This window comes from Callithrix jacchus, chromosome 10 (genome assembly GCF_049354715.1).
Source record: "Callithrix jacchus isolate 240 chromosome 10, calJac240_pri, whole genome shotgun sequence".
NCBI classification, from domain to species: domain Eukaryota; kingdom Metazoa; phylum Chordata; class Mammalia; order Primates; family Cebidae; genus Callithrix; species Callithrix jacchus.
This window is the reverse complement of record NC_133511.1, coordinates 34,111,974-34,133,143: the sequence shown is the minus strand read 5'-3', so window position 1 is coordinate 34,133,143 and position 21,170 is coordinate 34,111,974. Positions and strand designations below refer to the sequence as shown.

At 44.8% G+C, this 21,170-nt stretch overlaps 2 protein-coding genes across 16 annotated transcripts; one reads left to right on the top strand and one right to left on the bottom strand.

The window, feature by feature from the left end:
* Window positions 1-51: 51 nt before the first annotated feature.
* Window positions 52-14,902, bottom strand: ACAD8 (acyl-CoA dehydrogenase family member 8). 7 transcript variants are annotated; one of them, XM_035265136.3, is made up of 11 exons: window positions 14,574-14,902; window positions 12,091-12,191; window positions 11,481-11,650; window positions 10,770-10,879; window positions 10,314-10,390; window positions 9,793-9,930; window positions 7,674-7,809; window positions 7,481-7,578; window positions 6,986-7,138; window positions 6,280-6,382; window positions 52-3,862 (listed from the first exon to the last, which is right to left on the bottom strand). In XM_035265136.3, the coding sequence occupies exons 2-11, from the start codon at window positions 12,184-12,186 to the stop codon at window positions 3,810-3,812; spliced, it is 1,134 nt and encodes a 377-aa protein (XP_035121027.1). In that variant the 5' UTR covers window positions 12,187-12,191; window positions 14,574-14,902; the 3' UTR covers window positions 52-3,809. The 7 variants fall into 7 exon arrangements, 6 of the variants coding, with proteins under 6 accessions (XP_035121027.1, XP_078196003.1, XP_009005415.2 ...); XM_078339877.1 differs by having other exon boundaries at window positions 12,091-12,265; window positions 14,735-14,902; XM_009007167.5 differs by having other exon boundaries at window positions 12,091-12,203; window positions 14,735-14,902.
* A 175-nt stretch (window positions 14,903-15,077) lies between these two features.
* On the top strand, window positions 15,078-20,541 carry THYN1 (thymocyte nuclear protein 1). 9 transcript variants are annotated; one of them, XM_009007169.5, is made up of 8 exons: window positions 15,078-15,108; window positions 15,405-15,454; window positions 17,203-17,381; window positions 18,501-18,569; window positions 18,931-19,023; window positions 19,592-19,687; window positions 19,898-20,048; window positions 20,332-20,541. In XM_009007169.5, the coding sequence occupies exons 2-8, from the start codon at window positions 15,412-15,414 to the stop codon at window positions 20,376-20,378; spliced, it is 678 nt and encodes a 225-aa protein (XP_009005417.3). In that variant the 5' UTR covers window positions 15,078-15,108; window positions 15,405-15,411; the 3' UTR covers window positions 20,379-20,541. The 9 variants fall into 9 exon arrangements, with proteins under 9 accessions (XP_009005417.3, XP_009005416.3, XP_009005418.3 ...); XM_009007168.5 differs by having other exon boundaries at window positions 15,383-15,454; XM_009007170.5 differs by having other exon boundaries at window positions 15,078-15,137.
* The last annotated feature ends 629 nt before the right edge of the window (window positions 20,542-21,170 follow it).

Here is a 21,170-nt window from a genome sequence, read left to right as displayed (position 1 = left end):
ATATAGCTTGAAATGAAGTAGGCTGAGAATAATCTCATACAAACTAATAACAAAATTTGAGGTAAATTTATTTGCAAGAAAATGTTATCTATAGTGTAGATTTTTCAAATGTTAAACCCTCAAATTACTCAGAAATTCCAGAACAAAGTGGAAGCAGAATGAGTCACAAAAATACATTTTTGACTATCATGTTTGCTACAGAATTTTTGCACTTTATCTTACTTTATTTTTCTGATAATTTATTATTGTTCTTCCTTAAATAGCTCTAAGTTACCTGTTACTACAAAGTTGCAAACTCCATTTTCTCATCATCATTTCCCAAAATTTGTCAGCAAAAAAGTTTCAGAGATATTATATTGAGTTATTTAGGCCAAAGTCAATAAATGGCTCTCAGAATAAGACTTTGAAAATAATATAATACACTATGCAAGGCATGGTGGCTCAGGCCTGAAATCCAAGCACTTTAGAAAGATCACTTGAGGCCAGAAATTCGAGACTAGACAGAACAACATAGTAAGACCTCCATCTCCACAAAAAAAAAAAAAAAAAAAAAAAGAAAATTAAAAAAATTAGCCAGGCATGGTGGCTCATGCCTGTAGACCCAGCTAGTTGAGAGACTAAGGCAAAAGGATGGCTTGACCTCAGAGTTCAGGGCTCCAGTGAATTACGACCACACCACTGAATTTCTGCCTGGATGACAGACACAGACCATATTTAAAAAAAAAAAACAAAAAACAGACCATATCTCAAAAAAAAAAATACACAAAAGAATGAATCCTATAAATAAGGATTCTAATACCACAAGCCTTTCCCTAAGCTGCAAATATTTTATGCTAATTTAAATTGATTTTAATAAGTAATGATGTTTGGGGTAAAGGTCATAGAACACAGCACCCAGAAATAAATAGCAATCAAATTTAGATATAGGAGTCTGGATCCTGGGCGCAAATTGCCGCTGCTGGCAGCACTGGTAGCTTCGGGATTTTTCGTTTGTTTATTTTGAAATTGAGACTTGTTCTGTCACCCAGGCTGGAGTACAATGGCGCAGTCTCGGCTCACTGCAACCTCTGCCTCCCGGGTTCCAGAGATTCTCCTGCCTCAGCCTCCTGAGTAGCTGGGATTACAGATGCCCACCACCACACCCGGCTAATTTTTGTATTTTTTGTAGAAATGGAGTTTCACCATGTTGGCCAGGCTGGTCTTGATCTCCTGACCTCGTGATCCACCTGCCTCGGCCTCCCAAAGTGCTGGGATTACAGGTGTGAGAGAAATGCACTTTTAATAACTATCATTTCATCAAAATCTTATGAAGGGAACAACATAGGAAGACATTAACATTGCATTTGTTTTTGCTTTGAGTCAAAATAGAAGCCTCTCAGGACTGGAACATCAGGAAGCAGCTTGACTACTAGGGAGGTCTTCAAGTTCCACAGCAGACAGGTCTGCATTTGCTCACACTGGTCTTTCCTTTCACCTTCCATGTTCAGGGTGAATTGCCCCATTCCTTGACTTTTTCAAGAACCCATCGACTGGTATCTTATCTTCTGTCTTGCCTCACTCATATTCATCCCACATATGCTTTCCAGAATGCTCTTATGAATGAGTCAATCTCATATCTTCCTCATTAAAAACCTTCCATGGCTCCCCACTGCTTACCAAATAAAACTCCACCCTTGGCTTTCATAACTCTCATCCAGATTCAACTTCTATTTTCCTTCTGTCTCATGCCAACCCCAAACCACAATTAAACAAAAGTGTAAGCTCCTGGTTCCTTCCTGTCTGAAATTGACTTTCTTGATCCTCTTTAAATATTATATATTTTCATAAAATCTTTTTTTAGAGACAAAGGTCTTACTCTGTCACCCCAGCTGGAGTGCAGTGGCATGATCGTAGCTCACTGCAGCCTCAAATTCCTGGCCTCATGCAATCCTCCCAGCTTAGCATCCCAAGTAGTTAGGATTTCAGATGCAACCCACCATGCCTGACCACATTCTCCTAAAAGCTTAATTTGAATCCCTACCCTCTCTCTGAATCCCTTCCTCCCTCGTCACTTTTACAGGTTGCCTTCTCAGCTTTATACAGATATATCATTACCTTACAATACAGCTGTCTTAGCTCCTCTCTTAAATAAGGCCTTGGATGGCAGAAATACAATTTAAACTGTAGTATACCCACAGCTTGTCCTCCTGCAGTACCCAAAAGTTCCTTACATACAGAGTGTGCATTCAGAAAAAGATAGTATTTGTTGCTAGACACATATTTTGTTCTCTCTGAACACTGGCTATAGTGAATGTTTTGCACATGTTTTTCTATAGGGATGAGGGGATGGCGCTATACAATGATAAGTTATAACATGGTCCCCCAGGCTGAGGACAGTGGCTCATGCTTGTAACCCCAGCATTTTGGGAGGCTGAGGTGGGCAGATCACGTGAGGCTAAGAGTTTGAGACCAGCTTGGCCAACATGGCAAAAACCTGTCTCTACTAAAAATACAAAACTTAGCAGGCCATTGTGGCTTATGCCTGTAGTCCCAGCTACTTGGGAGGCTGAGGCATGAATTACTTGAACCCAAGAGGCAGAAGTTGCCGTGAACCGAGATCATGCTACTGCATTCCAGCCTGGGCAGCAGAACGAGACTCTGTCTCAAAAACAACAAAAATAAAAAGCAAACAAACAAAACCAAGGTCTCCTAAAGTCCTCATCTCTGAATCTTACTTTAATTCCTCTTTCATACATCATAAACAATGCTTAGTTTGTAAAGTTATTAATAATTTAAGAAGCTTACTTCTTAAAAGCCAAATTGGACGAAGAGAGATTTTTGATTATTATTCCAAAATCCAGTTAAGTGTTTAATCAAACATAATTAAACATTTTAAAATAGTTGTAAAGGATTAAAAAGATAAAATAAGGCCAGGCGCGGTGGCTCAAGCCTGTAATCCCAGCACTTTGGGAGGCCAAGGCGGGTGGATCACGAGGTCAAGAGATCGAGACTATTCTGGTCAACATGTTGAAACCCCGTCTCTACTCAAAAATACAAAAAATTAGCTGGGCATGGTGGCACGTGCCTGTAATCCCAGCTACTCAGGAGGCTGAGGCAGGAGAATTGCCTGAACCCAGGAGGCGGAGGTTGTGGTGAGCCGAGATCGCGCCATTGAACTCCAGCCTGGGAAACAAGAGTAAAACTCTGTCTCAAAAAAAAAAAAAAAAAAAAAAAAAAGATAAAACCCTTGATATCCAGGCAGTCTGGAAGTAGAAATATATCCTAAATGACAGCTTTGGAGTAAGTTTACTAAATGTCCATTTTATCATGATTTATATTCAGAGGAGTACTACCCAGAGAAACCTTCTGCATCTGTAGCTATGGCACAGAGAATGACACAGACAGGAGGGCATTCTCCCATTTCCCCTTCCCACACCTTTGCTCTAGAATCACAGAGAGCCTCAGTGAAAGTCCCCAGGCCCCTAGAGGAGGGATCCAGTGAACCAGCAAAATGCAGACTAATCAAGATAAAGTGGATCCAAGAAAGGACTTTGGCTTGACAGTGAATCTTCACTTTCTGGCAGTAGGAAAACAAGGTAGTAGTGTTCTTGACATTTCTCATCAGGCCAGCTCTTCTGGTTCCACTGGGAATTCTGTTCCAGTCTGGGAGATGCTGCTGCTACCAACACACAGGGTTCAGGTCCTGCCCTGGAGGAGCTCAGCCCTGGAGTCTAATCCACAATCCCTGTGGAACACAGCAGCCCACATGGCACCACTCAACACTGACGGCAGTGACAATGAACACCAGGCCAGAATAGCAAGTGTGGGTTCTACTCCTGAAGCAGGCTTCTAGAGATCAGCATCCTCATCACTTCATTACTACCTGCAAGAGGGAGGAAGATGGAAGAATTTCATAGCAGTGAAGTCTGAGAGTTCGGTAAAGCTCTGATTAGGTTGCTCCAGGTCTAGTTCAGGGTAGCTGCAGATTTAAACTAGAATTATTGCTTTTATCCTGGGGGAGATGAGATTATCAGAGACTTCTCTACAAAGTACCAAAAAACGTCAAGAAATAATATTTACTTTTTTAAAAACTTCTGATTGTAAAAATGCTTATATGAAGTTTAAAAAGGCAGAATAAAACAGTATATACAGTATAATTCTAATTAAAATTTAAAATGTCCCAACAAAGTTATAGTAAAATGCCTAAAAGGGATATACCAAAATAACATTCTGGATGTGGAAACACAAGTGATTTTTTACTTTTTTTTTTTTTTTTTTGAGACAGACTTGCTCTGTCACCCAGGCTGGAGTGTAGTGGCTTGATCTTGGCTCACTGCAACCTCTGCCTCCCAGGTTCAAGCAATTCTCCTGCCTCAGCCTCCTGAATAGCCAGGACCACAGGCATGAACCACCATGCCCAACTAAGTTTTTTTTTTTTTTTTAGATGGAGTCTCACTCTTGCCCAGGCTGGAGTGCAATGGTGCAATCTCAGCTCACGGCAACCTCCACCTCCTGGTTCAAGCAATCTTCCCACCTCAGCTTCCTGAGTAGCTGGGATTACAGGCGTGCACCACCACACCCAGCTAATTTTTTGTATTTTTAGTAGTGTCAGGGGCTTCACCATGTTGGCCAGGCTGGTCTTGAACTCCTGATCTCCTATGATCCACCTGCCTTGGCCTTCCGAAATGCTGGGATTACAGATATGAGCCACCATGCCCAGCCAACTTTTTGCATTTTTAGTAGAAATGGGGTTTTGCCATGTTGGCCAGGCTGGCCTCAAGTGATCCACCCACCTCGGCCTCCCAAAGTGCTGGGATTACAGGTGTGAGCCATTGCACCCAGCCTACTTTTCCTAATTTTATAAGGTTTCAACAATAAATTCACATTTCTTTGGTAATCAGAAAACTGACATAAAAGAATGAAAACATTTTCCCTGAAAGGAGGGTATTAATTATTTGCTTCATTTTTAGTGGTGGCCTTTAATGCAAAAAGAAATATAAACTCCCTTGAGGAATCGATAGTTCTATCACTTCAAATAAAGCATATACTGTAGATTTATCCAACAGTAAAGTCCATGATGAAACAAAGTGATAAAGTGAAGAGTGCCCCAATTCTTCTATAAGTGGATGATGGTGTGGCCTAAAATAAATGTTTCCCGCTTATTACTGCAGGGTTGAGAGACTTGGAATGAAGGCGAAGTTTCCCACCCACATAAAGCTGAGTGAGACAACAATTGCAAGAGTAATGAAAGGAAAAAGACTCTGGGAAATTCAGTTTGAACACTAGCGACTGAGCTCAGAACATCTTTCTGGAAAGAGGTTTACAGAAGAAAGCAGCAGTCTAACCTTTGGTAGCTTGTGACTCAGACATAACACCAGAATGATGAGTCTCAAAGTACGGTTCTCAGACAAGTTGCAGCAGCCTCACCTGAAGACTTATTAGAGATGCAAATTCCCAGCCCTACATTAGACCCACTGGAGCAGATGTTCTGGGGCTGAGGCCCGCAAGATGCACTCCCATGCCTTCCAGGCGATTCCAGCGCAGGCTGAGGTTTGAGAAGACTGCTGTGAAATGGGCTGGGAGGCCCCATTATATAATATTTCCAACAAGGCAGCCTCATGTTGCTTCACTGAAGTCACTCAGAGAAGCCTCCACCCCTCCTGCTTTTCCAAGAGTCGTGTCATTTCAAGACTTCCGCACTGGCTGTAGGGAGTAGAGACAGCCAGGCTCTGAGCCTGACCCCAATGGCTTACATGTTTCCTAGACAGAATATCTGTGACTACCAAGAAGATATCCATACACTGATGATTTATTTTATTGAAAAATATACTAGCAATATAGAGACAGATATTTAGACCATCTGGCTGATAATCAATTTAGAGCTACTGATGACCATACTGGCTCACATTTGCCCTGTAAATCACTGTTCTTGGATTCCTGAGAACCACATACTTTATAACCTTAGAGAAAAGCCATGCTGTAGTTTTCAACATGTTTCCTCATCCATTATCTCAGTTCACCCTTCTCGCAAATCTACAGAGGAAAAGAGCAGAAGCAGAGCGATCTGATGCCCACCCATTGTGATGAAGCTGAGTCTCTGGACTCCAGGCTAGAGCTGTGTTTGTGCACCAAGCCCCTGCCAGAGCAGCTCTGTGGAAAGGGAGAAAGGAGAAAGCCTTGAGATAGACAGGGCTTGACAGGACCCTGAGGCCCTGGTGGCATGGGGACAGACACACTGGGGAAAGCAGCGATCCTGCTGCCGGTTCTGAAGGGAAGAGAATAACTTCTGGTGATTTTTACCTTCTAGAATCTGGTGGACCCTGGAGTCCCGCACATACTGCTGAACGGCATAATCCTTCAGGTAGCCATAGCCTCCGTGCATCTGTAAGGCCTGGTTGCAGATCTGCAGGGAGATAGGGACTAGACATCTTGGACTCTGGGAAGACTGTAAAGAAAGCAGCTTCCCCTTCTACCCCAGCCCACGATCTGGCAGCCTGTTGTAAACTGATGAGAGAAAGAACCACAAGCAGCCAAGCTCAAAGAGGGCCTCAACATTCTGTATGATGGGAGACAAGGGAAGTTCATCTACTAAACTTGTCTGTTCCCATCAGACAGGTGACTCAAATCCCTCAACCTGTGTCGCTTATTACCTGCCAGGCAGAAGCTGCCCACAGCCACCCTGTGGAATAAGAAGCTACGGTTTCCCCCAGCGGCAATGCAGCCTCAGTGGAGCTCCGCCCCTGACAACGTAAACATGGCAGAGCACTAAATTTGGGTTGCAAACAACAGTGACATAATAAAGTGTGTAACGGCATGCAGTAGATCTAAAACCCAGCTATGAGCTCCCACGCAGGCCACTCATGAGTTAATTTATCACCTAAAGCTTAAGATGATCCTTGTGGCATTCCGGGAAGGCTGGGTTCCAAAGCTGACTTATGCCTCTCAAGACCCCTGGGCCTAGCAGCTGTTCCCTGTCCATCCCAGGAGAGCCAAAGGGATCACTTACAGCAAAGCATTCATCTGTAGCAAAGAGCTTGGCCATGGAGCACAAGGCCACTGCATCTTTCCTGTCGTCCTGCAGAGCCACTGCTGCATTGCGGATCATCAGCCGCGAGGCCACCAACCTTGTTGCCATATCCGCCAGTTTGAATTGCAAGTACTGCAGCACAGGGAGACGAGAACAGACAAGACTGAGAGGCTTAGAACACCACCTGGTTCAGGAGCCTTGGTAAGACATCTCTGAGGCGCCTTTTCTAAGTGATCCAAAGCTTCAAAGACTCTTGCTTCTTCTACAGAGGAAATTTATTCCTGTATAAATGCTAAGTCCACTTCACTCACCTGACACTTTCATATCATTAAAGATATCCTGAAAAAAGATGGATAGAAATAAAGCACAAGCTCTAAGACAGTGGTGAGACTTATGGAGGATTTCCTGGCTTCTCTCCTAGAAAATGTGGGCTGCAAATAGTGGAAAGCCATGTGAAGGCAAGGAAGAGATTACCTGGCTACTGGCCAAAGGCTCTCCAAACTGCTTCCGGACGTTGAGATGGTCTCGGGTGAGGATGATAGAGGCATGGGCAGCCCCCAGAGAGCAGGAAGCTGTCAGGGAAGGGCGCTGACATTCCAACTGAGCTGGAAAACAGCACTGCCAGTCCCGGCCCGCTACCTCCCTGCCCCACCCCTTTGTGTCTCACCAATGTTGATCCTCCCTCCGTTCAGTCCTTTCATGGCAATGAGGAAGCCCTGCCCCTCACTCCCAATTCTGTTGGCCATGGGGACAGCACAGTCTTCGAAGATCACTGCTCGTGTTGGCTGCGAGTTCCACCCCACCTGGCAAAAATCAGGGACTGTGTGGCTGCCCAACAATCCAGCAAGTAGGGCAGCCTTTCCTGGAGACAGAAGTCTGTGAGGTATGGGTTTCAGCACCCGAGAATTAGACCCGCAAGAACTTAAAATGAGGAAAAAGAAAAAGTTAAGATTTAAAGGCATGTCAACAGTCACAAAGATATGTTACAGCTAAGCATTTTCTAACTTACTAAGAGAACCTACTTTATAATGTCTACCCTACCTGACTAACCTACACACACTTCTCACGACTTCTTTTACGATTGTAGCACAAACTGCCCTCATTTTCAGTGCCTCTAATTGAGAACACTTTATACAAGAACAGAGACAATATAAGGACAATCTGGAGCATTATTTACTTCTAAGGGCCTTAGCAATAGCCACACTTGTCTTTTGAAATGCTCAGTGTTCCTAAAAGATTAACATCATTACACGGAAGAAATGACATGCACTGCCAGCAACACCTGGTCTAGCACTTAGCTGCTGGGACATAGAGTCATGTGCTGGCACTTGCTCATGGGAGCTAATCATGTACTTTTTTTTTCCCTAACTCAGCATTCCACGATGTCACAGTGGTGGCCTGAAATCAGCCATCGTGAGAGAATTTATACGATAGAAATTGGCAAACATTACAAATGTGTGTGTGTGTGTGTGTGTGTGTGTGTTTCCCCACACCCCCAAAAGAGCTGATCTAGCAGGACATCTGGCTGTTAGTCATAAGCTCAGAGAAAAGTTTGAATTCTTGAGATATAGTTCATGTCATGCAATTAATTAGCTGCATTTTTCACCTGTAGACAAATCACTTGATTTCTCTGAGGCCTTTGTTTCCCTGATAATGAAACAAGGGAGTAGGATAGAAAGGCAGCAGAGCCTCTGTCTTTGAACTAAATCTTGCATATAAACAGATGAGGCCCCACTATGTGATCCCCTTCATCTCCTCTCCCAGGTACTGCAAGACTTCAAATAACTTTAAGGCTTAAGGATCCATTTTGAAACCCATAAACTATCTAAAATCTCCCAGTCCCTTTCTGGCTCTGAAAATATTACTGCCTTTACATCATTTCCTTGCTCTCTTTTGTTGATAGGATAAACTCCATTTCTAAGCCTTGTATTGAAGGTCTTTCTGCCCAGGAGTTAGCATAGGCTTTGTACACAGCAGAAACCTAAGAAATGGCTACTGTGTTACCAAAAAGAAGAGGGTGCTAAAATGCCTTGGCAGTTACAGAGGATCAGGAAGAACCCTGCAGGAAAACATGGAAACCGGAGGAGCTGTGAGAAAGAGGTACACTTGGGAGTCATTTCCTTACTTGCCTTCTCTCACAAAGTCCTCCATGTAATAGTGCAAACTAGAGAGAGATGACTGCTTTGAGCATCTGGTCTAAAAAAATCTGAATGGGTCTTGAACCCTTACTACCAATTACAGTTACACAATCACAGATCTGTTCATGGCCAGGCCATGGCGTTCCTTGATCCTGGAAGTGTCTTACTTTTCAAAGCACCTATAGTACCTAAGTGTCCTTAGGTTGCTGAAATACCCACAATCATCTCCAATGAGTTTTACTTTATTTTTAATCAAAGAAGAAAAAGGGACCACATGCCTTCCATTACTGAGACTTGTGGTCAACCCCAGGTCTTCTCTAAGTGTCTCTTCCTGGAGTAACAAAGTCCACCAACATAAGAAGCTGGATAAGAAACACAGGCCAAAAGTGGAGGCAGGAGAGGTGAGAACACTAAATAACAGGTGGCTTGTGGAACTTACTGGCAAACTCTGTCACTTTCCCCAGAGGCCTAGTGTCTAACAATGCCCTACTGTATTTTATATGCTCCTGTTGAAAATCCTAATAGAAGCAATTGCTTCAAAGGTAGGAGAGCAAGTATGCAAACCTGTTTTCTGAAACAGAGCAGCAGTTGGGCTGGCACATGGCAGAAACTCATAACTTGAATTGCTTCTTGCCAACAGCCACTCACCTTTTTCTCCTTCTTGCCAAAGCTGAGGCCAGGGGTCCCCTTTTCAACAACGATGCATGAAATGCCCTTGGGGCCTGATCCTCCCGTTCGGCACATGACCACATAGATGTCTGACTCACCAGCACCACTGATGAAGGCCTGTGAGGGTAAAACAGGTACACAAGGACCAGGAAATGCGTGAGTTCTTGTAGCTTCTGGGAACACCACTGGGGTCCTCCTAACAATAAAGTCTAATGACACAGAGATTGAGGAGAGGTAAAGGTAGCTGCAGTGACTGCAGAATCAGAGATTTCGTTCATGAGAGTATTAAAAGGACAGACAAAAGTCAGTAAAATGATCTGGAATAGATCAGGAGAGAGAGAAACAATGAGAATAAAGAAAGAGAAATGAGTCAGAGGTTCTCTTCCCAACACATAAAAATCCTATGGGAGTATTAACCCGTAGATGTGAAGGAACCAGAGGATGTCAGGAAGAAGCTGGGAACAATCTCCAAGGTGCTCTGGGAGGACGCATGCTAGTACCTTGGAGCCATTGAGGATGTAATGATCTCCCTGTCTTTTAGCAGAGGTCAGAAGAGAGGCAGCATCACTCCCACTTCCTGAGGAGAGATCAAAAGGCAGCAGAGAGAGGGTGAGAAAGTCAGTGAGGTCAAGGGAGTCCAGCACAATTCTATCTCCTAGGAAATGTTCCCTGGACAGACACTGCTCAGAGGGTGCCACTGCAAAATCCAGGTGGCCAAAGGAACTCCGTACTTGCTGAAAACTGCTTGCACCAGTCAGGCCACTGTCTATCGCCCAACCCACTAGATAGGCCTCCTGGTTCTTGTGACATCAGGTCATAGGACTCTATTACTTCTCAGCCAAAAATACTGGTAAATAGTGGCTCAACATGTCAACAGGCTGGAAGGAGCGATGGGTGATGCCAAATGAGGCGCACCTCTCTCTCTGCTGTATCTCAGTGCAGTGTGGCAAACCCACCTGGTTCAGTGAGGCAGTAAGAAGCAAACTTCTCCATGGTACAGAGCGGTGGGCAAAATCTGTGCCTCTGTTCCTCATTTCCAAAGCTATCAATCATCCAGGCACACATGCTAATAGGTACACCAAGAAGAAAAGACATGGACAGAAATAACAATGGAAAAGAAAAAAAAACTGGGGGAGAAGGGGAAAGAGAACAAAGGGCAGGGCAGTAAAGCAGAAGACTGGGAAGGGGAAAGTCACAACTGGAAAGATACTTTAAAGGAAAGGGCTGGATTAAAACATATTCCTGGAATATGAACTACCCAGAGATAACCAGGCCCATGTACTTCTCACCAGGACGTTTGTACTACTAGTCAGGCTATACAAGCCTCTAAAAATCAAAGCATTATATGTACTTTCTATTAGTACCTTCTATTACTTCCTCAAATCATGGGCAGTTCTGTCTTTGGATTGAAACGGGTGAGAGGACCCTGTCCACTCTACTGGAGAAGTCTCCTAGTACCAGCTCAATCTTAAGATTTCTGGGAAGTCTGGCTGACCTGATTCTCTAAGCAATACAAAGGACAATAGAATCAAGTCCAACAGGCAGCAGCAAACCTAGCATGTTTCTTGAGGACTCTCGGCCTCACAAGATCAATCTTTTTCCTATGAATCTGAACTCTCAGTCAACCCATGTGCACTTCATTGTGCTTTCCAAGCTTCGGCACTCACTTGTGGATGCTTATATAGGCTGTAGTGCTGGTGCAGCCTGTAGCCAAGGCTTCAAAAATGACCGAGGTATCAAGCCGTGACAGTCCAGACCCACCCACATCTGTTTGTACATAGACCCCTCCGAAGCCTAGCTGGGCTGCTTTCCGCATCACATCCACTGGGAACAGCTCCTATATACAAAAGAGAGCAAGGTCATCAGCAACTGATTCAGAGACGGCTTTCCTTTCAGTGGGTACAATGAGGAGATTAGGATGCTTACACATAAGTGAGCATATGGATTCTCTTAATATGCCTGTTTGTCATCTTACAGTGGTTATCAGTTAACATGGGTCATGTAAGAACTGTTTTTCTGGCATTGTGATGTTTCTTTTTATTATCTATAGAAATGTCTTAGTTTTATGTCCACATCTTTGTTCAACTAACAAAAGAAAGTTATGCACAAGATGATCAGGATGCCTTTCTAGGAAAGGAATCATCCACTACCGGTATTCTAACTTGTAGCAAGAGTTGGTAGGTGGAGGAGACATTGAACAATTGGATTATCAGGAGACAAAGATAAAGGTCTACCTGAAACATCTGTTAGAATGTCTAAGCACAGAAAAACTCCTACCTTCTGGTCCCACTCTGCCATATTTGGAGCCATCTCCTGGGCAGCAAAGTCAAAGGCCACTTTCTGAAATTCTTTCTGCTCTTCATTAAGTCCCATGGAAGCTGTGGGCAGGACTGCATATACTCAGTTATAGGACACGGTCAGGGAAGTGTGGCCAGCAAGAAGCACCACGAAGCTGTCAAAGTGGATCTACTATAGTATTTCACATTCACAGTACAGCTTTAACAGCCTGAGAACGGCATCTTCCATCATCGTTCCACTTGTCATATGGAGAAAGGACAGTTCTAACACACATCCAGATCAACCTAGAACAGGATGGAGGACTTCCAGACATCTCTTATCCTAGCCACTTAGGAAAATGCAGTTGTAGACCTAGAGGTCGATGTCACAGTGCTAAAACTTTGATCATTATAAGTGCCACTAAGGAGCACCATGGGAAGACTATGGAGACACACTTGACAATAATTTACTTCAGCGCCTATGAAGTGATCCAGTCCTTACAAAAGAACACAAGTGCAGGTGCCAGAATCTGTTTCTTGGGGCAAATGTGGGCATCAGTAATGGCTGGCTATGTGAGCCTGGAGAACACTTCCGTCTGTGATCAGTACTCTCATTAAAGTGGGAAAGTCAGAAATGAATAGTTTTGAGGATTAAAAATTTGACTGCCTTGAAAAGCTCAGAGCAGAAAACTATGATAGGTATTACTCTCAGGAACAGAATTAGGGATAAACAATTCATGGTTCTCTGACTGGGGTCAGGCCATTCCTTTACCCAATTTTGTACAGGGGTTGCTGTAGACCATGGCTCAAAGATCACTCCCTAAAGAATGTGTATTGGGTGTTTACTACATAGCAGTGCTGGGGTTACACAAATAAATATGGTCCAGCTGCAGTGCGGCTCATGCCTGTAATCCCAGCCCTTGGGGAGGCCAAGGCGGGCGGATCACTTGAGGTCAGGATTTGAGACCAGCTTGGCCAACATGGTAAAACCTCATCTCTTCTAAAAATACAAAAATTAGCCAGTCATGGTGGCACACACCTGTAATCCCAGCTACTCTGGAGGCTGAGGCAAAGAATTGCTTGAACCTGGGAGGCAGAAGTCGCATTGAGTCGAGATCGCACCACTGCACTCCAGCATGGGTGACAGAGCCAGACTCCATGTCAAAATAAATAAATAAATGAATAAAATCCATTCACACAAGATGACATAAATGGTAATAACGCAAACATTTTATTTCAATCCTAGCAAGAACTCATTAAATGTTAACAATTCTTCTTCTTTTGTAAATGGCTACTTCCTAAAACAAATAGTTCAAGGAACCACAGGCTTAAGAAATAAATCCTGGCCAGGTGTGGTGGCTCATGCCTGTAATCTCAGCACTTTGATAGGCCAAGGTGGGTGGATCACCTGAGGTTAGGAGTTCAAGACCAGCCTGGCCAACATGGTGAAGCCCTGTTTTTTTTAAAAAGAAAGAAAGAAAATCCTTAGTTGCATTCTAATAGCAGAAAATGGTTTAATGCAAATCATATGCATAAGTAAACACAACCTAATTACCTAAGTTCCCAGAAGGCAATACACTACAAAAAACAAAGCAAACAACACCACTCATGAACTTTGCTAGTTACTGGCAGAGTTCAAGATGCCAGTACATACACACTAAAAAGATGAAGCTAAATAGAAAAATAGCCCAAATAAAATGGGAAAAGCCTTTTACTGAAGAGCAACTCAAGTGTAAGCAAGATGCAAACAACAGAACCCACCTCTAAATAATTCTTTACCTGCTTTGGTATCAACCAGAGTGATCTGGGTTATCAGATTCTACGTGTTAGGACAGGGCAGCACCTCTTGAAGGAGTTTTAGGACATTGAGAAGAAAACAGTATTCTATGCCTTACTGTACTTTATAGGTCTGATGTACTCTGTTGTAAAGAAAACTGTCATTTATTTAAAATAAATTTTAAAATGTTTCAGAAGAAAAAAGTGTTTATAAAGGTGCTTGGCAGAGAAGTCACAAACTGGCCTGATTCCTTCAGTTCCCCGCTGGGTCCCCACCACTCCTTGTTACATTCAAATTATTTATTGGTTAGAGCCTGCAGACCTTCAGGTTTGTTGGCTCCGGTAGTTTCTCACTTGCAATAATAATTATTTTTCCTGGTTAAGTAAATGTGTCTTCTAGCCGGAAGCGTTATGATACCAAATCTTTCTGTGTGAGCCAATCTCGCATGCCCTGCCACTATCAGCACTCAGCCAGCTTCTTACATTCTCTCTCCCTTTATGACCCACCGTTAGCATTTTAAAAACAAACCAACCCAGCAACAACAAAGCCCCATGTTTCTTCACTTCTCTAAGCAACCGAGGGTGAAAGGCCGGAGGAGGACCCGGGCTAGGGGTGACAAGCCGGAGGGGAACCCGGGCGGGGATCACCGGCCGGAGAAGGGCCCGGGAGGGGTTGACAGGCCGGAGGAGGACCTGGTGGTGACTGACCGGAAAGGGAAGCTGGGCCGGGGTTGACGGGCCGGAGCGGGGAGCCGGGTCGGGGGTGACGGGCCGGAAGGGGGAGCTGACGCCGGGGTGACTGAATGGAGCGGTGAGACCGCGGCCCCTCGCGAACACCTGTCCTCCCGCCCCCGGCAAGCGATCCTTACGGTCGATGCAGGAGGTCAAGCTCCGGTGGCCGGTCTGGACGAGGGCCCAGAGACCGCCAGGCAAACAGCCGAGGCGTGCCCCGAGGCACCGGCAGCCGCTCCCCAGCATCGCTGCCGCAGCTCACTGTCCAGCTGAGTACTAGAGCGCCTTTCACCGCCGCTACATTCGCACTCCAGGACCTGCGACCCGGCAACGCCTGCCCCACTGCACCCTGGGGGTTGTAGTCCTCCCACAAGCCCCCACAATTCTGGTCCCAGAGGGTCTCCCAAGGACCAGGACCACAACTCCCAGAAGCCCCCGGGATCTCGGCGCCACAGAGACGCATAGCCCACCGAGCGCCGCGGGATCGCGCTGCACAGCCTCCGGCGCTGAGGTGGGGGTCGCGGTTACGTCTGCAGAGTGGTGGGTCTGTGTGGTGAGAGAGGGGTGCGTGGATGAGAAAAGCCAAGGAAAGAACCGAGGAGAGTTTAGGGGCAGGTTATGCGAAATGGAAATGCGCAGATAACGGAGGGAAGGATTTGAGGGGCTCAAACACAGGTGTCTTTCGCAAAAGTTGTGGACACTCTAGGCTGCCTCTAGTTGCCTCCATCTCGCTCTGCGTGGGTTTTGGGGGATATTAGCATTCCTTGTATCTCGGTTGATTCCAGAGTCTTCCGCACTTCCCTGCAGGGAGACCATGTCGAGACCCCGGAAGAGGCTGTCTGAGACTTCTGGCCCAGGTGAGCTGCCCCTAGGCTGCACAAAGGCAGCCCGAGAAAGAACCTTTTGTGATTTTTTTATTCCATTTTCCTTAATCACTCTCTTTTTTTGGAGACGGAGTCTCTCCCTGTCACCCAGGCTGGAGTGCAGTGGCGTGGCCTCGTCTCACTGCAACCTCCGCCTTTCGGGTTCAAGCGATTCTCTCGCCTGTCTCCCTAGTAGCTGGGACCACAGGCGGTGCCACCACCCCCAGCTAATTTTTGTATTTTTAGTAGAGACGGGGTTTCACTATCATGGCCAGGCTGGTCTCGAATTCCTGACCTCATGATCCGCCCCCCTCGGCCTCCCAAAGTACTGGGATACAAGCGTGAGCCACCGTGCCCGGCCCCACTCTCCATCTTCGTTACTGGTCTCACCAAGCTCCTACGTCGAGTTCCTTTTGCTTGTTTTATTTACGAAGACCATTTGCTATTGCAAAAACTGGGTGGCGTGCTAAAGTAATGAATATACAGCGCTTGCTCGTGGGTAAACTGCAAACAGATGTGAGGGATTTTGGGAGAATGGATTGTTAAGGTTATAGAGGGAGGAATCACAGGGAAGACCTTGAAAAGAAGTGGAGTTTGAGACCAGCCTTGGAAAATGGGAGACTTTCCACGGGCAAAGCTGTAGTACTAAGAAAACGTGTCGCTTTTATATTCACAAAGCTGGATGGTATTCTAAGTGGATGGAGGAGGAACATTGGAAGATACAGAAAGTACTTCTTTTGGGAATGACGGGTTCCAGATGCACTACAGCACATTGCAGTTATTTAACATGTGGTGTTCACAGTGTGCCTGTGACTCCTAAGGGGCCACTAGGAAACTAGGTTAGAAAGGTATGCTGGGTTCAGAGCATTAGACATCCGTAAATGGCATTTAATGACAATTGATGTAGGGACTTTGATTAAATTCTGAGGCAGTATAGTATAGTCATTAAGTAGCTTCAGATAGACCTCAGTGACAGGTTCTGACCTCATATCTTGATTCCACTGTTACTGGATGTGTCATCTGGAGCACACCTCCCAGATGAAGCATAGAACATATCATAGGTTATGTAGATTAACCAAGTTAGGGCTAGGGTAACACATAGACCTTGGGTCTTGTCATATAGTAACCTAACAACTTAGCTACTGAATGCCTACTGTGTTCCAGGCACACTGTCTTAGGATGAAATTGAATCCACCATATCTACAATGTCCTGAATAATTTTCTTTCAACTTTTATTGGCACCTTCAAGGAGAAGAAAGGCGACAGGCCATGAGCCACAGTGAGCAAGAAGGAAAGAAGTATGAGATGAGGATAATACTGGCTTTTATTGAGCACGTACTGTAATACCAGGCATTGTCTAGGCCCTTTGTATTATCTCATTTAAGCTTCAAAACAGTTTCAAATAGGTGCACAGTTTCCTCTTTCCTTTCCTATGCAAAGGCATAGAAGAGAGGAGGAGGAAAGGAAAACATTTATTGACTACTGTCAGGACCTTTAATCCTGAACAACCCTGTAAGGTGTTCTTATCCTATTGAGTAGACAGCCCAGAAGATACCCTGTCAGATTGGCATTCTTGTCTAATTTTTATAGATAAGGAAAGCCTCCTAATGGTAAGATTAAGGTCCTACAGCTGGTAATGGATCCATGATTTGAATCCAGGTCTGATTCCAAAGTGCAGGCTTTTTCCATCATGAAACATTGCCTTTAACAAGCATCTTTTCTTTTTGCTTCTCTTGTTGCAGACAAGGGGCTATCAGGAAAACGCACCAAAACTGGGGACTCAGGTGAGGCATTAGATAAAGTGGAGGACTCCAACCCTCAGAAGACTTCAGCCACTAAACACTGTGTGAATAATCTAAGCAGCCACTGGCTGATGAAGTCAGAGCCAGAGAGCAGACTCGAGAAAGGTGTAGATGTGAAGGTGAGACCCTGGACCTGTCTCCAGTCCCTTCATGCTGTTTTTTAAATGAGAAGTGAATATGGGACACCGTAGGATTCCATCCCCAGCTTCTTATTTTTGAAGGGTGGGAAAAAGGTAAAAATGAATAAAATTGGCCGGGCATGGTGGCTCACGCCTGTAATCCCAGCCCTTTGGGAGGCTGGGAGGTTGAGGCGGGTCAATCACGAGGTCAGGAGATAGAGACCATCCTAGCCAACATGGTGAAACCCCATCTCTGCTAAAATTCAAAAACCTAGCCGAGAATGGTGGTGTGCGCCTGTAGTCCCAGCTACTTGGGAAGCTAAGGCAGGGGAATTGCTTGAACTTGGGAGGCAGAGGTGGCAGTGAGCCAAGATTGCACCACTGCACTCCAGCCTGGTAACAGAGCAAGACTCCGTCTCTAAGTAAGTAAGTAAATAAAATCGGCAGAGTTTATCATCATCAACTGTTTTGTGAATCCGACCTATCTAGGTCAAAGGTTGGCCAACCTTTGCTACAAAGGGCCAGATAGTAAATTTTGTAGGCTTGTGGGTATTAGTCTCTGTTGCAACCCTGCCCTTGTAGCAAGAGAGTGGCCAGAGATAATACATAAACCACTGTGGTTGTTTTCAAGTACAATTTATTCACAAAATCCAGCATGGGGTTAGATCTGCCCTGAAGGCTATGTAGTTTGCCAACCTCAATCCTAGTTTACCTTCCTTTGACCATCTGCCATGCTCCTAGGTGTCTCCCTGCCAACAGTTGGTGTATATTTCAGGGAATTTAATATAGCCTGGGGAAAATATAAGCAGAAATATTATAGAAGAAATATATAATAACGTGCAATCCAAGTAACCAGCAGATGACTTTATCATCCAGATTATTCAACTAATGGATATCCATTCAGCTAATTATGAGGATAATTAGCAAGGATAACAAGGTAACACAAGGTTTACTTATATTCACCCAACAAAAGTGTCTCTGTGGAGCCACTTCCCAGTAACGACATACTTCCTCTATAGCCAGTGGCCCCTGTCACTGTAGGGGGAGGAACTGTCTGCTTCAATATATGCTTACCAGCTGGCCAAGGATTAATGATTGACTTTATTTCCTCTTGCCTAGTTCAGCATTGAGGATCTCAAAGCACAGCCCAAGCAGACAACATGCTGGGATGGTGTTCGTAACTACCAGGTAAGAGGAGGGTAAGGAGCAGGCTCACTGAGACCCAGGTGGGATAAACGCCTGCCTCCTCCTCATGACTTATTCAGTAGCAGAACCTTTTGGCCTAGGTTGCTTTTTTTTCAGAACCAAACCTGACAATGTATTAAAAAATTCCTTAAGTACTCTACATGAAATTTGCAATTGGCCTATGTCCTGGCCAGTATATTGGTAAAAGTTTGGGTGTCCTGGCAAAGGGGAGGGACTTTCTAATGAATTGTGGAGAAGTTGCAAACAAGAAAAACCCATCTAATAAAAGCAGACTTGATTTCTGCTAAAAGCTAGTACTTTCCATCTGGTGGGGAGGATCATTCTTGTTTCTTCTCTGAGACAGGCTCGAAACTTCCTTAGAGCCATGAAGCTGGGAGAAGAAGCCTTCTTCTACCATAGCAACTGCAAAGAGCCAGGCATCGCAGGACTTATGAAGGTTAGTTGGACAGGTTTCGGTCTGAATCCTTTTCCTTCCAGGGAGACTAACTTAAGTCAATATAAAGGGATACATGTTAAATAGGTAACAAAAAAGTACACTCCCCCTAGCCCGCCCACCTTGTCACAAGAATAGGGAAAAACTGCCCTGGCCCATTTCTTTATGACAACTCAAAGTAGGCCTTCATTTCAGGTCCTACCAGCACAGACTTCACTCCACGTCTTAAGTCTTGATCCCACTCGAAAACAGGCCTGATAGTAGCTCCTCCAAGCGTATCATGATAAAATTATTAACTGTGCAGGTTGGAAAAACACAGTGGTAACAGTAATAACCTTTGCCATTTGTTTTTAGAGCTTGTTTCTAAGACTTGTGTAAAAACAGAATTGATTTCCTAGACTATGTATTAGACTATATTATTATTTCCAGATATCTGAGCCTCCATTGGCTCTACAGCAAGGCAGATGGGGTAAGAACGTGCAGGGTAAGAAATTAAAGTTGTATATGGATTAAAGATTGGCTGTAGAGCTGACTGCAGGCAAATGATAAGAAACTTTTGTTTTGGTTTCAGATCGTGAAAGAGGCTTACCCAGACCACACACAGTTTGAGAAAAATGATCCACATTATGACCCATCTAGCAAAGAGGACAATCCTAAGTGGTCCATGGTAAAGACTATGCTTCCTATTTCATGACAAAGGATGAACAAGGGGAGGAAGACAGTTAGGGTGACTGTAGGTCAAGGTACACAGCCCAGCACTTATTCAGATGAGGTGATGCTGACTTTGGAGTTAGGAACTTCCTGCAGGCAGTTAAAAACACAGCAGGCAGGGTTTCGCTAGACATATCTTTCTGTCATGTACACTCTTGTCACATAGGTGGATGTGCAGTTTGTTCGGATGATGAAGCGTTTCATTCCCCTGGCTGAGCTCAAATCCTATCATCAAGCTCACAAAGCTTCTGGTGGCCCCTTAAAAAATATGGCTCTCTTCACTCGCCAGAGATTATCAATTCAGCCCCTGACTCAAGGTAAGAGTGGACCTTCTTTATCATCTGTATACCAGAATGACCTCATGAATTCCCATTTACTAGCTGATTAAACTTGGGCATGGCATTTCATCTTCTCAGTCAGCATCCTCACCTGCAGCATCCATGAGGGCGGGAATGTGACCTGAGTTTCAGGGCTTTGCACCTGGTACATAGTTTTAAATGACTGCTCGCCTTAGTACCATGTAAAAGCGCCTGGCACAACTTCCCTGTTCAAGAAGAGACGTAAGACCCAATTCTTCCCTTTTTCCCTTGCTTTTTGTAGAAGAGTTTGATTTTATTTTGAGCCTGGAGAAAAAGGAAGCAAGTTAAGTGAGATACTACTGCTGGAATGGGCAAGATTACTGCAAAGAAGTCAAGCATTTTTCAGAGAAAAGAAGGTGTGAGAGGGCTTGCTTGTTATGCTCACTTGGGCTTGTGTACCTAGTGGTTTTTGTGTACTTTTTTTCAATAAAATAATACCAAAGTTGAAAAACTTTTCTTCTAAAACTGCACTGAGCACAGTGGAATACTCCCCACTGCATACCTCTTACCTCCAAGCGGGCTCCTTTTAGCTGCTCCAAGATGCAGGGCTGCCTCTGCCGTCCTTCTTTACCATCACTAGTTCTGTAGCAAATAGCAGGATGTAGGGCTAAGACCCCCCCCCACCGCCCAGTCTCATAACACCCACTGGAATGGACTTTTGTCTTTCTACACCAGCCTTGCTCACCTGCCCCTTACATCATCTGGGTCCCATAGAGGTTTAAACCATCCCATGAGCAGTTCTGGATAAACTGCCAGATAGGGATAAGAACTGAATTCATTTCTCAGCCATGCGCTTTGTCTCAAACAGGTGGTAAATAAACTATTCATCAGGCTGGGCGTGGTGGCTCACGCCTGTAATCACAGCACTTTGGAGGCTGAGGCAGGCAGATCACCTGAGGTCAGGAGTATGAGACCAGCCTGGCCAACATGGAGAAACCCTGTCCCTATTAAAAAATACAAAAATTAGCTGGGCGCGGTGGCAAGTACCTGTAATCCCAGTACTTGGGAGGCTGAAGCAGGAGAATCGCTTGAACCTAGGAAAAGGAGGTTACAGTGAGCCGAGATTGTACCATTGCACTC

What these genes read in the sequence shown, in the direction of transcription:
- THYN1 (XM_009007169.5), top strand. Translation starts at nt 15,412, where the DNA reads ATGTCGAGACCCCGGAAGAGGCTGTCTGAGACTTCTGGCCCAG. An exon ending in AGAAAGGTGTAGATGTGAAG is followed by an intron (nt 17,382 to 18,500) that starts GTGAGACCCTGG and finishes CCTCTTGCCTAG; the next exon opens with TTCAGCATTGAGGATCTCAA. An exon ending in GCATCGCAGGACTTATGAAG is followed by an intron (nt 19,024 to 19,591) that starts GTTAGTTGGACA and finishes TTTTGGTTTCAG; the next exon opens with ATCGTGAAAGAGGCTTACCC.
- ACAD8 (XM_009007167.5), bottom strand. Translation starts at nt 14,843, where the DNA reads ATGCTGGGGAGCGGCTGCCGGTGCCTCGGGGCACGCCTCGGCTGTTTG. An exon ending in CTTGACCTCCTGCATCGACC is followed by an intron (nt 12,204 to 14,734) that starts GTAAGGATCGCT and finishes GAGTATATGCAG; the next exon opens with TCCTGCCCACAGCTTCCATG. An exon ending in GCCTATATAAGCATCCACAA is followed by an intron (nt 10,880 to 11,480) that starts GTGAGTGCCGAA and finishes TGTACCTATTAG; the next exon opens with CATGTGTGCCTGGATGATTG.